General features: G+C 39.7%; 1 protein-coding gene across 1 annotated transcript; it reads left to right on the forward strand.

Annotated features, from left to right (window-relative positions):
- Positions 1-1,708: 1,708 nt before the first annotated feature.
- On the forward strand, positions 1,709-15,717 carry AKAP3 (A-kinase anchoring protein 3). The gene is made up of 3 exons (XM_044677514.1): positions 1,709-1,807; positions 6,099-8,462; positions 15,562-15,717. The coding sequence occupies exons 1-3, from the start codon at positions 1,709-1,711 to the stop codon at positions 15,715-15,717; spliced, it is 2,619 nt and encodes an 872-aa protein (XP_044533449.1).
- The last annotated feature ends 452 nt before the right edge of the window (positions 15,718-16,169 follow it).

The raw sequence follows: 16,169 nt of genomic DNA on the forward strand, positions 1-16,169 counted from the left end.
AAAAAAATTAAAAATAGCAAAGTAATTTTTCTGAGAAGGTTTAGATTTAGTCTTATTCAGAGGAAAGGGAATGAACCAGATGTCCATCCAAGAAATCTACCATGGTTATTTTGTTGTTGTTGCTGTTGTTTGGTGGTCAGAGAAACACAGGAAACTTGAATCCCAGATCAGTGACCACTGGGAAGCAATGATGGGAAACTTAAGTTAACTTTAATTTAGTCTGTAATGTCCTGGGGTTGACTAATGTATGATTCTATTTCCCAGTCCTCCTAGAAACTGAGATAGGATAGCTTTTTAAAACTTTATTATCTTTCAAATCTGGCCTCAGACACTTCCCAGCTGTGTGACCCTGGGCAAGTCACTTGACCCCCATTGCCTACCCTTACCACTCTTCCACCTATAAATCAATAAACAGAAGTTAAGGGTTTTTAAAAAAAAACTTTATTATCTCCTATATTTAACAATTACCCAAAATGTTATAACTACTATTCAAAAAAGTTAGTCTTTTCCTTAGTAGAACTGGATTCTCCCCCACATGGGACTTATACATCATTTACTTGTCACTCTACTTAAAGAAACCATCAATCTACTTTCATTGTAAGTTGATTGATTGGGGATGAAGATAGGGGAGAGAGGGCACATTTTTGTTTTACAGTGCAAATCTCATTACATCAAATGTTTCTGTAGAATTAATGATTTTGAACTCTCAGCCAAACACCCAATTATTTCAAGACATCCATTTGACACTAAAGAATCTCAGGGCTGTAAGGGTAAAGAAGATGGTCCTACCTAATTTACTTTGTTGTAATAAAATAAAGTCAATTGAAATCAAAATATCAAGACTTAGTTATTTTATAGAAATGTTGGGGAGGAGATGAAAAAAAGAAGAAGAACAAGGAAAGGTGGTAGAAGGAGAACAGTTGGGTCCCTTGGCTCTACCTTTCTTAAGAAGAGGTATTTGGGGTCAAGGAAGTGGCACAGTAGATAGTGCCAAGATGGGAGTCAGGAAGACTCATCTTCCGGAGTTCATATCTGGCCCCAGACACTTACCAGCTATTCCGCCCTGGGCAAATCACTTAACTCTGTTGGCCTCAGTTTCCTCATCCATAAAACAAGCTAGAGAAGCAAATGGCAAACCATTCCAGGATCCTTGCCAAGAAAACCCCAGATAGGGGGTCACAAAGTGTCAGTCATGATTGAAATGAATGACAAAGTTGAAGAAAAAATTAGAAAGAAGGCATTAGCTTTCGTACCTGTATAATAAGAGCCTGGAGTAGGAGGGAAAGAGCTAGGCACAGGCCAAGATGAAGTGTACAGTATTGAACAATCGATAGATATAGATATAGAGATATAGATATCCTAAACAGTCAAAGCCCACTGGTCACCTGAGTAACACAAATGATTTCTAGCTGGCCACAATGCTTAAAGCTACCAGTTCGATGACTAAAGCAAATGAAGATAGAGAAAAAGAAGAATAGGGAATAGAGACTACAGCTAATTTTTATAATGTTCTTACCTGATGGTCGTGGTAACACTTATAAATCACTGGAAAATGATAATTCTCATGGGGGATCCTGAACAGAGCATTAAGAAAGCTTTACTGGGAGTTTTAATTTCTCCTGCCTCGATTCTCCCTCCCCTCTTATTCTCACTCCAATTTCAAAATCTAACTTTTTCATGGCATAATTTCTTCTTTCCCCCCTGCTAGATGTCTTCTGACAAAGTTGACTGGTTACAAAGCCAAAGTGGAGTATGCAAAGTAGATGTTTATACTCCCGGAGAAGGCCAACCCCAAGACTGGAAAATGGTAAGGGGCAGCTTCCTTCAGGATACTAAGTTTAGAATTTATGAGATTGCCATTAAAGGGTGCTCTTGCCAGGACTATGCTGGTAAATGTTTAAGAACCAGATCTCCAGGGAATACAGAAGATACTCTTAAAAGTTTAATCTGCATTACTAACATTCTCTCCATCACTTTCTGAAGTTAGGACAATCAACTAAACAATAAATCAAGCCCCAATTTGTAACTTAAAGATTTCCAAGGTGTAAATGCTCACACAGAACATTTAGCAACTGAGTTCTCCTGCATCTTTGAACACATCTCTGCCTTTTAGCCTTCCCCCTCCAGTTTTTCTGCAAATGTGGGTCCCTGAGAAAAGACTGAATCCCCAGAGAATAAAGAATTCAGTAGATTAAAGAGGATCTCCTTCTCTGGGATATATTTCTTAGTCAACTCTAAAGAGGAAGAACATGTATGGGCATACTCTACATAAAATTATCCATGCAATGTTATGTAGTACTATACATTGCTAAATATATTTATAACCAAGTTTTACCCTAAAGGCAGTCTTCTCCCTTAGCATCTCTCCTCTATCCTCCTCCTCCACTAAAGATAATTTTAAGTAAATGAAACCTCTCTTTTTGTTAACCCTTACCTTTGGTCTTAGAATAATTATTGTTCCAACTGTATTGGTTCCAAGGCAAAGAGGGATATGCAACTTGCCCACATGTTCACACAGCTAGAAAGTCTGAAGTCTAATTTGAAGCCAAGACCTCCCATCTCTCAGCCTGGCTCTCAATCACTGAGCCTTCAGTGGCTGCCCCTTCAGTAAAGTCTTTGTTTTTCAGTTGGGTTGTAAAATATCACAGAAAAATGTGATTGTGCAAATAAGTGATATATAGGATCCATATAATAATAACTAGCATTTATAAAACACTTTAAGACTTGCAAAGCTCTGTACATGTGCTATGTCATTTGATCTTCACAACAGCCCTGGGATTCGGGAGCTATTATTCCCATTTATAGATGAGGAGGCTGAAACTGAAAAGAGGTTAATTAATTTACTTGGGGTCTTACAGCTAGTTTCCTCCTGACTCCAGGTGACTGACCAGTGCTCATACCTGCTAATCTACTTGGACACAGTAAATCCTTATAAAGTATTCACTTTTTAAAAGTTTACAAAGTCTTATTCATCTAAGGATCATCCTGCAAAAGTAGAGAGTGCAAATATTCTTAACCCAAATTGGAAGATGCAGAAACTAGAGGAGAGAGGGTTTATGTGACTTGGCCAAGGTCACACACTAAGTAGAGCCTGGACTTCTAAGTCTATTTCACTCTTTCTACAGTACCATCCCCCTCCCCCATTCATAAACAAACAAAAACCTTGATTACCTACCCTCCATATCTGTTTTGAGGACATGAAAGAAAGGATCAAAATTTGTAGAGGCTTAAAAAAACAATTTTGGTTCAGTTCTAATCAGTGACCCTTCCTGTCCCATTTGTTATGCCAAAGCCCAGCTCTTTTACATGCCCAGATACTGGAAGGGAAGATAAGTTGTGCCAGTGGATATTATTTATTTTCTTGAGAAAAGAGCTCATGCTCTTTCAAGACTCCCGTCTTTATCTAGGTCTTAAGCAGAGGCTCTTAACCTGGGACGTGTAAGCTTGTTTTATTAATATTTTGGTCACTAAATGTCAATTTGTTTCTTTTATAATCCTGTGGATTTTGTTTCATGCATTTAAAAACATTCTAAGAAAGGGTCTTGGGGTATTATACAGCAAGACTCAACAAGTCTTAAAGTCTGACTTCATCAGACACACACTGTACACACACAGAATCCCTGTCTTAATGGGCTTCCCAGAGAGTTCCCATCCCCTTCCAGGAAATCTCTTCCTCTCCCCCCACCTTCTGAAGACCTCTGGTCTCTAGTGAGGGAATGGCAAGTTTTCATACATTAGGTCTGTTAGAGTAACCAGATAGCCCTGCCTGCCTTCTTATGGTCTCAGATTCTCAGATCACTGTAAAGACTGATATGTGATTTTAAGCTTTTTGTCCATTTGACTCCCCAGAAAAAAATACTCTGTAATATACGTCATTCTTATGAGATCATCTTCCCCCATGTTATTTCACTTAAAGTAGCTTTTTCATGAAGCCACTCAAAAACATTAAGTGGGCATGCCTATATTTTGTTGTCTTCTGCATCTAAGAATGAGGGATGGGGCAGGGAGAGGAGATTCTATAGCTGAGATCCTGTCTGATTTTTGTTCTAGTCCTGGGGTGAAACAGGGTGACCTTCACATTGAGAATGTGAATGTAGAGTCCAAATATGTATCAAAGGTAGAAGCTATCTTTTTTAGAATGTCTAAAAATTTCACAGAACTGTTGGAGTTCTAATCAGCATTACCTTCACCATCATAATCAGGGAAGCTAGGGGACACAATGCCTCAAATACTTACTACTTCTGTGACCTTGGACAAGTCACTTAACCCCTGTTTGCCTTAGTTTCCTCATCTGAAAATTATGCTAATATTAGCACTTACCTCCCAGAGTTGTTTCGAGGATCAAGTGAGATGATAATTATAAAGCATTCAGCATAGTACTTGGCATACCATATGGACTATATAAATGTTAGCCATTACTATTATAATAATCAAAATTTTTAAGGATGTATTAAACTCTTAATTGCATGGAGTACTATAGAGTGCTGGGTTCTATATTTCTCTAATTAAGTGGACATGATCCATGGTCCCTATGTTTTGTCAAATCATCCATTTAGTCTATTATGGCTCTTTAAGACAAACATTGATAGATCTATAAATAACTCACAAATGAAAATGTAATGAAAAGGAAAATATTTATATTACAGGGTGTATCTATATAAAACCTAGATTCCCAGTTGGGCTGCTCACACTAATGGTTATTTGTTGGTTTGCATTATTTCTCAACTCTTCCTTTCACAGAAAGGAAAGGTAGGTTCAATTCCAGGTTCTGTGTCAAACCAACAAATATTTCTCTGTACATAAGAATATTATAAGGGAATCAACATGGCATGGTTAAAAAGAATGCTGGATTTGGAACCAGCAGAGTTGTGTTCAAAGCTCAGGCCTGCCGCTTAGTACCTGTGTGACCTTGCACAAGTCACATAACTCTCTAGCTTTGATTCCTTATCTGCAAAATGAGAGAATTGGACTAGATGACCTCACAGGTCTCTTCCAACAACTTTGACTCTTTGATCTTATGAAGGCAAAGAAGTACAAGCATGTTCCCTATATTCATTTGGGCTTTAGGGGATACTGAGAATTTTTAAACTATATGTGTGTGTTTAATCTTCTGATATGCATGCATGTACCATAGTTAATGGCTATCAGCACAATATAATATTACAAAGAAGAATGGCTTTTAAAATAAGATCAAGTCCTGGCTTTTATATATTCTAACCATATGACCTTAGGCAAGTAATTTAATCTCCTGGGGACTTCTGTTTCCTCATCTGTAAAATAAGATTAGTTATACTTGACCTACCTTCCTCATAATCAAATAAGATCATATGTTTTGAGAACATTTTGAAATGATAAACTATTATGATTTATGATAAAAATGTCCAGTGCTGAGCATAGTACTCTCTTTGTATTAGGTGTACTTAAGTATTTGTTGAAATTAAATTAAAACATCTATGAATCAATCAATTACTAGATTGTGCCTATGTTAACCCTTCATTTCCAAAACTAAATATTTTGCTTTACTGTTGATAGCCATCTCCATTAGGGGGCTGCTAGCATTTCAAAATAATGCTTGTTGAACATGACAAAGTAACTGTATTTATCTTTGGCCCTTTTCCCCTTTTGAGATAATTTTATACATCTTTTGGGATGAGCTATTACTAAATGAGAGCCATTATCTAAATCAGTGATTCCCAAAGTGGGCGCTACCGCCCCCGGTGGGTGCTGCAGAGATCCAGGAGAGCGGTGATGGCCATACTTTTTTTGTATTACATTCTATTCTGAGTTCAATAAATAGTTTCATAATTTCCAGGGGGTGCTAAGTAATATTTTTTCTGGAAAGGGGGCAAAAATGTTTGGGAACCACTGATCTAAATGAAAACAGCCTGTCTATAAAAGTAGTTTACTGATTAATTTTGTTTATCTACCAGTTTACAAGCAAAGTATTATTGGATTTTAGCTGGCTTATGTACATTATGTATATAGAATGAGTTAGTGAAGATTTGGAGAGGGTAGTAAGTTTCTCCATCTGTGAGGCTATTCTTAATGTACATCTGTGAGGATGTTTTTAATGTACTTCGGATATGTTTCTATTCTAGTCTGACGAGTCCTTGTCTGCCTTTAAGGAAGCCTCAAATGATCCCGTCAGAGTTCTGAGTTGGCTCCGAAAAGACCTAGAAAAGTGTACATCAGGATTCCACGATATGAAACCACCAAGTGGGGAAATGGCAAACAGAGGCGAGCATTCAGGAGAGAGTCGTAGTGGGTTCACTGTAGACTATTACAATAATCCTGGAACTGGAGGCAGAAGCACCCCAGGCAAAATGCATCTTGAAATGTGTCACACCGAAAATTCTTCTAGAGGTTCTAGTGCCTGGACTGGTGGTAGTAATGAGAGTACAGTAGATGAAGTCTCTTTCTATGCCAACCGGCTCACCAACCTGGTCATTGCCATGGCACGCAAGGAAATCAATGAGAAAATTGATGGCTCTGAGAATAAGTGCATCCACCAATCAGTCTATATGGGTGAAGAACCACCTTCACCCAATAGAACCTTGAGTAAGGTGGCATCAGAACTGGTGAATGAGACTGTCTCCTTGTGTGCCAAAGAAACCCCAGACAAGGCTCCTGGCTCTGGAGATAGAGCAACACCCTCCTCACGGAGTCCCCCAAATGTGAAATATAAGAGCACACTGAAATTTAAAGAAACAAAAGAATGCAAGGCAGATGACAAGCCTAAAAAGTCATTCTTCTACAAGGAAGTGTTTGAATCCCGTAATGCGGGTGATGGTGGGAGGAAAGTATTTGGGGCAGAACCCAGGAGAGATGACTTTACAGCCAGTGTGAGTCAAGGAATCATGACCTATGCCAACAGTGTGGTGTCTGACATGATGGTCTCCATCATGAAGACACTAAAGATCCAAGTGAAGGATACAACCATTGCAACCATCTTACTCAAGAAGGTTCTGATGAGGCATGCCAAAGAGGTAGTATCAGACCTGATCGACTCCTTTATGAAGAACTTGCATAATGTCACAGGCACTCTTATGACAGACACAGATTTTGTCTCAGCTGTGAAGAGAAGCCTCTTCTCTCATGGAAGTCAAAAGGCCACAGACATCATGGATGCTATGTTAGGCAAACTACACAGTGTGATGTTGAAGAAGTCCAATGAGCCATGCAAAAAACCTCCTAAGGACAAGTCTGAGAGTCTCTCCCTAGTTTCTATGAAAGGAGCAATGAATGACCCCAGACACAGAGGTATGAATTATGCTTCAATGAAAGCTGAAGCCAAAATAAGGGAAAAACCCTGTACTCCCTGCCCATCCAAGACAGATAAGGAGAAGACCTGTGCTGAAACCCTGGGTGAACATATTATCAAGGAAGGGCTGACTTTGTGGCATAAAAATCATCAGAAAGAAACAAAATCTCCAGGCCTCCAGCGTGCATCCTTTGCAACCTCCAGCAGATCTGTTGGTAAATCGAACATCAAATTACCAGAATGCCATCCCACAACAACCTCCCCAGGCCCAATTAACATCAATGCCCTCAGCTGCCAAGAGAGACAGGACAATTTCCTGTATAGTTCAGACACTTGGGCTAAAGACCTGATTGTGTCTGCCCTGCTTCTGATTCAGTATCACCTTGCACAGGGAGGAAGTATGGATGCCCAGAGCTTTCTGGAAGCTGCTGGGACAACAACCAAGTTGGCAGCAGCCACACCTAAGTCCAACCAGAACTCTGAGCAGTCCAGCCTTGGGTCTTCTCGGTTGGGGGGCACCCATGAAGAGGCTGAAAAAAAGGATCTGATGAGTGTCTTTTTTAATTTCATCCGGAATTTACTTGGTGAGACTATTTTTAAGTGTGATGATAGCAGTGAAGCAAAAGCACCCAGCCACCACAGTAAGGAAGAAGAAGGCTGCTTTCCTGAACCGACCCTGCCTAACTGTCCTCAAAAACATTGTGGTGGTTTTGGTGGTGGAGGAGGAGGTGGTACTGGCGCCATTGCTGGGCTGACCAAGATGGTGGCTAACCAGCTGGATGGTAACATGAATGGGCAGATGGTGGAACAGTTGATGGACTCAGTGATGAAGTTGTGTCTCATCATTGCCAAGTCCTGTGACACTCCCTTGGGAGATCTGGGAGATGAGAAATCTGGAGATGCCAGCAGGCCGACTTCAGCCTTCCCAGATAGCTTCTTTGAGTGCTTACCAGTCAAGGGCACTGGGACAGCTGAGGCCCTCTTACAGAATGCCTATCAAGCTATCCATAATGAATTAAGAGGTATGTCAATACATCCTCCTGAGGGAACCAATACACCCAAGGTGATTGTCAGCAATCACAACATCGCTGACACCGTTCAGAACAAGCAACTCCAGGCCGTTCTCCAATGGGTGGCAGCCTCCGAGCTCAACGTACCAATTCTGTATTTCGCTGGCGATGATGAGGGGATCCAGGAGAAGGTAAGAGTGAGGAAGTACTGAGAATTCGGGGGAACTCTTGAATGAAAAGGTTTCAGAATCACTCTTCTTTCTGAGGCCCAAGTCACAGAAAGGGAAGGACTAATGAAAATAAAGGTTTTAGGTTAATACCTCTCTCCCTTGGACAAGTAGTCTTGGGAGAGAAAAAAATCAGTTTGGCATCCAGTGTTCATTATCTTTCAGTAGTAATAATAAGATTTCACATTTATATAAATGTTTTAAATTCTACAAAGAGTTTTTCTTAGCAATGCTATGACATAGGCATGACAATTATCACTGTCCCTATTTTACAAATGAGGAAATGGACCCAGAGTGAACCTGTCTGAAGTCACCCATTTGGAAAGTGGGATAGCCTGGACCCAAAGCCAAGGTCTTTGGAGTCTCACTTCCAGTCAATGTGTCCCCTAAAAGGGCCTTCCTTAGAAGGTAAATGTGTAAATATTTTATGTACCTTAGTTAAATTATGTTTAAAACGATCCACTGGGGAGACTGGTTTCCCAAAGGATCATGGGGGGCAGGGGGATGTGCAGGTGGAAAATTTGCCTCTCCTGAGCTACATTCCCAGCATCCTTTTAAGTTCATCCTCATTTGATGTATAGGGCTTGGGAGATAAATTTGGCTGAGACCCATGCTGCAGGGCTCTTTTTTGGGAGCTTTTGCTTTGCCTTGGTTAAAGTGTGGCAGGTGTGGGTCTCTGGCTCTGTGCTCTGCTCACTTGGCTGAAGGAATCCCTTTCCCTCTCATTTTTTGTTATTATTAAATCCTTTAATTTAACATATCAGGAGTATTCATTCATTTTTCACTCCTTACAGAAATGAGAGGTGATCCATATTTTTCTCTGAATGATGAGAAGCAAAGAAGGGAAAAAAGAAGGCTTTTTTAGGCATTTCTAATATTAATTAAAGGGAAATACATGGAACAAAAAATGGGGGCTTCTATTAGGCTTGATGAGGAATCAGATCTAATCTAGTATCTCTGGGCTGAGATCGGAATAAGCCATTTCTTCTCCAAGAGGGCAAATTGTTTATTATTTGATAACAGGGAAAGAGAGGGCCTGCTCCCCATTTTTCAAAGTAATACAGGAATGAGAAGGATCTATCTCTTGAGCTTCTCATTACCTCCCATTGCTTATGCAAAGAAAATATTAGATACACTTTTCATTTATACTGGTGCCTAAGAAAAGAACTTCTTTAAGCCAAAAATTAGTTTGGACTTTCTAGCACTGAACAAGGAGAAAATAAAATCTAGGATTAAATAAGAGGACTAGATTCCAGGCTTCATTTTACCCGAATTTGAACTTGAGGCTTCCTGACTCCAGGCCCAGTTATGCACCCACTGCAGCATCTAGCTCCTTCCTAGAAATATGAGCCTTATTATTTTTGGTTCTAGGAGTGTGTGTCCCCACTTAAAAAACCTTCTAGTCTGTATTGCTCTAAGTGAAAGGGAATCTCACAGCCAGACTTTGAGCAGTAGACACTCATGAAAGCTTGGCCCACTCTAATCTGCCTAAAATGTAGTACTGAGTCCCCATCTGTTTCTAATTATGAGCACACCTATAAAAGAAATCGTCATTTTACAAAGTAGAAAGGGCTAGTACTGGGCAAAGACCTCAACTGAGTTTGAAGGTTCAACCTGCAAAGAATGACAGGTTTTCTATTTGATGGGTGTAGCTACAGTGCAACCAGGGTGTATGGTTATGTAACTAACAGATGGTTATGAACCAGTCTTTTCAGTTACACATACCCAAAGACAATTGTATGTCCTCCTAAAAGGGGAAGGAGAGAAGAGTATTCAGAATCTCAGTGAAAAGGGACTACTTCAGAGCCATCTAATACAAGCTATAAAGAATTTAGAATGTTCCAGTAAGGCTCTCTTGCTTCATTCCAGCTTCTGGTCAAAGATTTCTAGAGATATGGAATTCAATTCCTCTCATTATGCTTCTGGATAACCATACTGGTTAGGAAGATTTTTCTACGTATCAAAGCAAAATAGTTCTCCCCACAGTTTCCACACATTGTTCCTAATTCAGTCCTGTGGAGTTCAAAGAAAGTAAACCTATTTCCAATTCCAACTACCTTTCAATATGTGAAAGCAAATAGCATGTCTCCCACTCACCTTCAAATGAAACATCAACAGTTTCTATAATTAGTCTCCATGTGAGAGTCCATTAACCAATCATTTGCTGAATTAATAATTATCATTTGCTGGAAACAACATCATCTGTCAATGTCCTTCTGACAATATGGCACTCAAAATTAAACACAATACTCCATATTGGTCTGATTAGGCAGAAAAGATCAGCAAAATCATCTGCCTCCAGATGCTATTCCTTTCTTTTTTTTTTTTAAACCCTTAACTTCTGTGTATTGGCTCCTAGGTGGAAGAGTGGTAAGGGTGGGCAATGGGGGTCAGTGACTTGCCCAGGGTCACACAGCTGGGAAGTGTCTGAGGCCGGATTTGAACCTAGGACCTCCTCTCTCTAGGCCTGACTCTCAATCCACTGAGCTACCCAGCTGCCCCTGCTATTTCTTTCTTAACTCAGGCTAAGACCCCATTTTTTTTTGTCTATCACGCCAAACTGTTGACTCATATTGAGTTTATGGTTTACTAAAACCTACACAGGTCATTTTCATAGAAATTTTTGCCTCCCCTAGCATGACATGTTACAATTAATTTTTTGAATTGTGTAGAGCTTTCCATTTGTTTCTGTCACATTAGAGTCTTCTATCATGTTAACCCTATTAAGATCTTTTGGGGGGCCTGTCATCCAATATATTAGATGTCCCTCAAGTTTGTGCCATCTGTAAATTTGATGAAGCATTCCTTCTAGACCTTCATTCAATTCATTGATATGTGTTGAACAGCAGTAGGCCCAAAGACATATGCCCAGGGCCTCCCTCCAATTTGACACTGAACCATCAATAACTATTCATTATGGGGCAGCTACATGTCATAGTGGAGGTGGCAGGCCTGAACAAAGGAGGTCCTGCATTCAAATCTAGCCTCAGACTTCCTACACTTGTGACCTTGGCCAAGTCACTTAACCCCCCATTGCCTGGCTCTTACAGCTCTTTTGCCTTAGAACCAATGCACAGTAACGATTCCAAGACAGAAGGAAAGGGTTTTAAAAAAAATCATTCATTAGTTCAGTTAGTTCTTGACCCACCTAATTTTAATATGTAGGTAATATCTCTGCATCTTTACCACAATGATACTATGAGAAACTTTTGTCACTAAAGTGTGGGTAAATAATCTCTATAGTATTTCTCTGATTTACTAGTTTAAGAACCCCATTAAAAAAGAAAATGAGGCTGAAATGAGGACCTGCTCTTGATAAAAGTCATATTGATTCCAAGAGTACCTCTTAGTTGCTCACTAACCATCCTCTTTATATATTCTAGAATTTTCCCAGGAATCGGTATCAAGTCTACTAGCCTAACGTTGGAGACTTCATTCCCCTCCTTCTTCTTTTCCCCATATCTATAGCATTCCCTCAATATCTAGTAATTATGTAAAAAAGAAAAAGATTAGTCTGGCATGAAATTCTAGAGGAGTCAACATAGGCTTTTAGTTACTACATCCTTTTTTGAATGTTTACAAACTACCTAATAATTCATTCAAGAATTCTCTCATGGTGGGAGCAGCTGGGTGGCTCAGTGGATTGAGAGCCAGGCCTAGAAATGGGAGGTCCTAGGTTCAAATATGGCCTCAACACTTCCTAGCTGTGTGACCCTGGGCAAGTCACTTAACCCCCATGGCCTAGCCCTTACCACTCTTCTGCCTTGGAAGCAATATATAGTATTGATTCTAAGACAGAAAGTAAGAGTTTTTAAAAAATAATGATTCTCTCATGGATTAAAGTCAAATTATTGGCCAAAAGTCAAAAGATTTCAACCCTTTGAAAATCAAAGCAACATTGATTTTTATCTTGTTCTAGTACTATTCTCCACAAATGTTCATGCTCATTTAATTCTACCTTATCAAGTCTCTATTATAACTGATAAGCTCAAGCTAACCCTCCCTCACATTAAGAGTCTATGATCAACTTACTATTACTCATATTTTGTGCATAAACACCTGAGGCATAGGGTTTGATTGTTAATGATCTTCTTAGATATTGTCTCCTATAAATTACTGATCTTCTCTTTTGATCATCTTCTTCCAATATTATACCTACAGCTTTTTGTGACATTTGGGTCAGCAGATCTATGGGGGCAATTTTCTTCCTCCCTCAGCTTAAAGCTCTCTCTTCAATAGATTCCCGAAACTCCATGCAAAAACATATTATACTGGTGTTCTATCCCTGATCAAGAGCCCATATTTCCTCAATTTTAAGTCATCAAGAAATACAAATCTCATTCTTAGACACCATCTTCCAGTTTGCCTCCTTCCTCATTCTTTTACCCTCCACAAACATACCTGCCAATTGTCAAAATAAGACAAGTAATCAAGACCTCTAATGTTGTCAAGGAGGAAAAGAAAACAAAAACCAAGCATTATCAGGCAGGTTCCATCTGCAATTTATAAGTATTTGGATTAGAGAGTTGATCATTTTTATTTTAGAAGTCAGAATTTAAATTATAGTCTCATAAAAATCAGTCACCAATCTGTTTCAAGGAAATGTGTGTGTCCCATTATAATAGCCTAAAATAATGTGCACTGATAACTTGGCATGTCCATTGGTAAAGCTAAGTGACAATTTCCATTCACAACAATTTGACTCAAAAATAGTGTATTCCCTGGGGGCAGCTGGATTGAGTAGATTGAGAGCCAGGCCTAGAGACAGTAACTGGTCCTAGGTTCAAATCTGGCCTCAGACACTTCCTAGCTGTGTGACCCTGGGCAAGTCACTTAACCCCCATTGCCTAGTCCTTACCACTCTTCTGCCTTAGAATCAGTATTGATTCTAAGACAGAAGGTAAGGTTTTTTTTTAAACAAATAGTGTATTCCCAGTGTTATATATGTCTAAGGTTCAATTTCATTACAACATAGGATTTTAGAGCTTGAGGTGATATTGAATGCCATCTAGTCCAATTCTTCATTTTATAGCTGAAGAAACTGAGACCAGGGAGGTTAAGTGATTTTTATTTAGTATCACTCACAGTAATAAGTAATAGAACTGGGATTAAGCCAGGTGTTCTGGCTCTTCATATATCTTTCCACTATTCCAGTTCAATTCAACAAATATTTTGTAAAGTATCTACTGTGTTCAGGGCACTGCATGACGTCCTAGGGATGATACAGGGATGAAAAAATGACAATAGTCTTCTTTTAAGGGGTTTACAATCTAGTAGAGGTACAAATCCTGTACAAAAATTGCCATGATGTAATTTAGAATGTAATGTATATAGAAGTCAAAGGGAAATGAGAGATGAAGGAAGTATGGAATCAATTCTAGCTCAGAAGAATCACTGAGGATTGTGGAAGAGGAAGAATCTGGATAAGATTGCCCAAATTTCAGGTTATAAAATCTCAATATTTTAAGATCATCTGATCTCATGCTTATAACACCACCCCCCAAGAAAAGAGAAAAAAACCAGACATACCCACTTTTGCCATTTCTCATCATTCATTCTTTTAACAACTATTATAAGTGCTTTTTGTATGCAGAGATCACTGTAGGTTTCTGCGGGAGTTACAGCTTTGAAACAAGATAATTCCCTGCCCTCCGTGATATCAACAGTGTACTAGGGGAATAAGATATTAACACAATTCATTGTAATAATATACAAGACCCATCATGAAGAGATGCCATTTATTGAGCTTGCATGACAGGTAACTCTCCTGCCTTTATGTCCTTTACAGGGTGCTCAATCTTCCTTTCTCCCCACTAAGGGCAGTAGACTAATTTGCTTGGTGTTCTTTAAGATAACATGGATTTTTAGGAGAAAACATGTAAAGGGGTGAGGAGGGTATGAATAGCCTTGTTTAAAAGCTTTGCTCTTGAATCCCTTTATAAATGTTAGCTATTATATTTTTTTAGTAAGAAGAAAAAGTCTTATTTTCTCAACCCCTAATATCTTGCTCATGGTCCAGAGATGACAATTCTCAGATGAGTTTGGATATTATTTCTCAAAACTACCCATAAAGCTATTGTCCATAGCTGATGAAGGCACATTCCGTATCCTGAAAGGGAGAAAGTAATAAAGAAGGTCTGAAGACCTAGCATGGAAGGGGGAAGAGTTGGTTAGAGAATCTAGGATCAGGACCTCTTTTCTCCTAGACACTAGTAGAATAAATAGGGCATGCAATGGGATAATCACTTTAAACTTATATGAATTGGGCCAAGAGTTTACAAAACCTTATGGGGTTTTTTGTTATGATCTTTTCCCCTTTGTGTTCCAGAAACAATTAAGTGGAACAATTTACTTGCCGCTTCTTTGAGAATATGCTAAGGATCAGGGCTGGGTTCTTAATATATAAAGTTCTTTCCATCCCTCTTTGACAAGTGGCAACCCAAAGGAAGAAAGTCTTAAAATGGACACTTGGCCTGAGCTGAGCTGGACTTGTCATTAGGAGTTCAAGTTAATCTTGACTTTCTCTTAGGCACAAACTTTAGGGTGTGCCTCACTTATAACATACATTTCAGCATCAGGGTTTAGGGCAACTTCTTGTTGATTATGTCTCTAAGTTGGTGTAGGCTTTAAGAAGAAATGATATTTGGTAATTCAAGTTGTAAGGACAGGGAAAATTTGACAATAGATGGATGATTGGGTAAACACTAAGAATAAGCAACACTAGGAAATCATTTTAGTTCCTGTCCTCGAGAAAGATGAAATTCATTAGAGAAATATTTTCCTACTCCAAACAAATGAATCAACGTTGTTTGCCTCTTTGAAGAGGGCTTTCCAGAAAGGCCCCTCTAACGGCCCTTAGTAAACCTAGCAACTCTGACAAATACAGCATTCTGAGTTCTAGCCTGAACTCTTCCTGTTTTATATTACCCAAAGCCTGGGTAATGGTGAGCAGCTAGGGTTCTGTATTTTAGCCCTTAGTTATGATCCCTATAGGGTAGTCTCCTTCTGGCCCTATAGAGTCATGACCATCCGACCTTCCATTACTCTGCCTTTCTGTCCCCAGCTCCTCCAGCTTTCTGCTGCTGCGGTGGACAAAGGTCGAAGCGTCGGGGAGGTCCTACAGTCAGTGCTCCGCTATGAGAAAGAGCGACAGCTGGATGAGGCAGTGGGGAATGTCACTCGGCTGCAGCTACTGGACTGGCTGATGGCGAACCTGTGAGCAGTGCAGGTCCTCTGTGTCCCCTTTCCCAGCAGTGGGGCCGGAGGCTGGACATCCCCCTAATCCCACTCCGTATTCCCTCCCCATTTCCACCTATTCCCCCTGCCTGCCTGCCCACCCACTGTCACAGAGCCCTGACATAGTCTCCATACCACTCACGTGAAACACATGACATCTTATGCTGGTCACTGAATTTTGCAGATTTTCCTATCCAAACGAGCATGGACGTAAAATAAACACATTACAATTAAAGGGCTCATGATGTTTGGTTTCATTGGGAGCTTGTGGATGACAAAGGTAAGACATCTCTGTTTTGTGAAAACAATCTTGGCCACATTATCAATATATACATATGCAGGCTGGGAGGGAATTAATATCTATCCATCCACCTCCCTGCCTCCAAACCAGTGTTACAATGGGGTCCTGCCCAGGTAGGTGAATACCCGGCCCTT

This window comes from Gracilinanus agilis, chromosome 5 (assembly GCF_016433145.1).
Source record: "Gracilinanus agilis isolate LMUSP501 chromosome 5, AgileGrace, whole genome shotgun sequence".
In the NCBI taxonomy this organism is placed as follows: Eukaryota; Metazoa; Chordata; class Mammalia; order Didelphimorphia; family Didelphidae; genus Gracilinanus; species Gracilinanus agilis.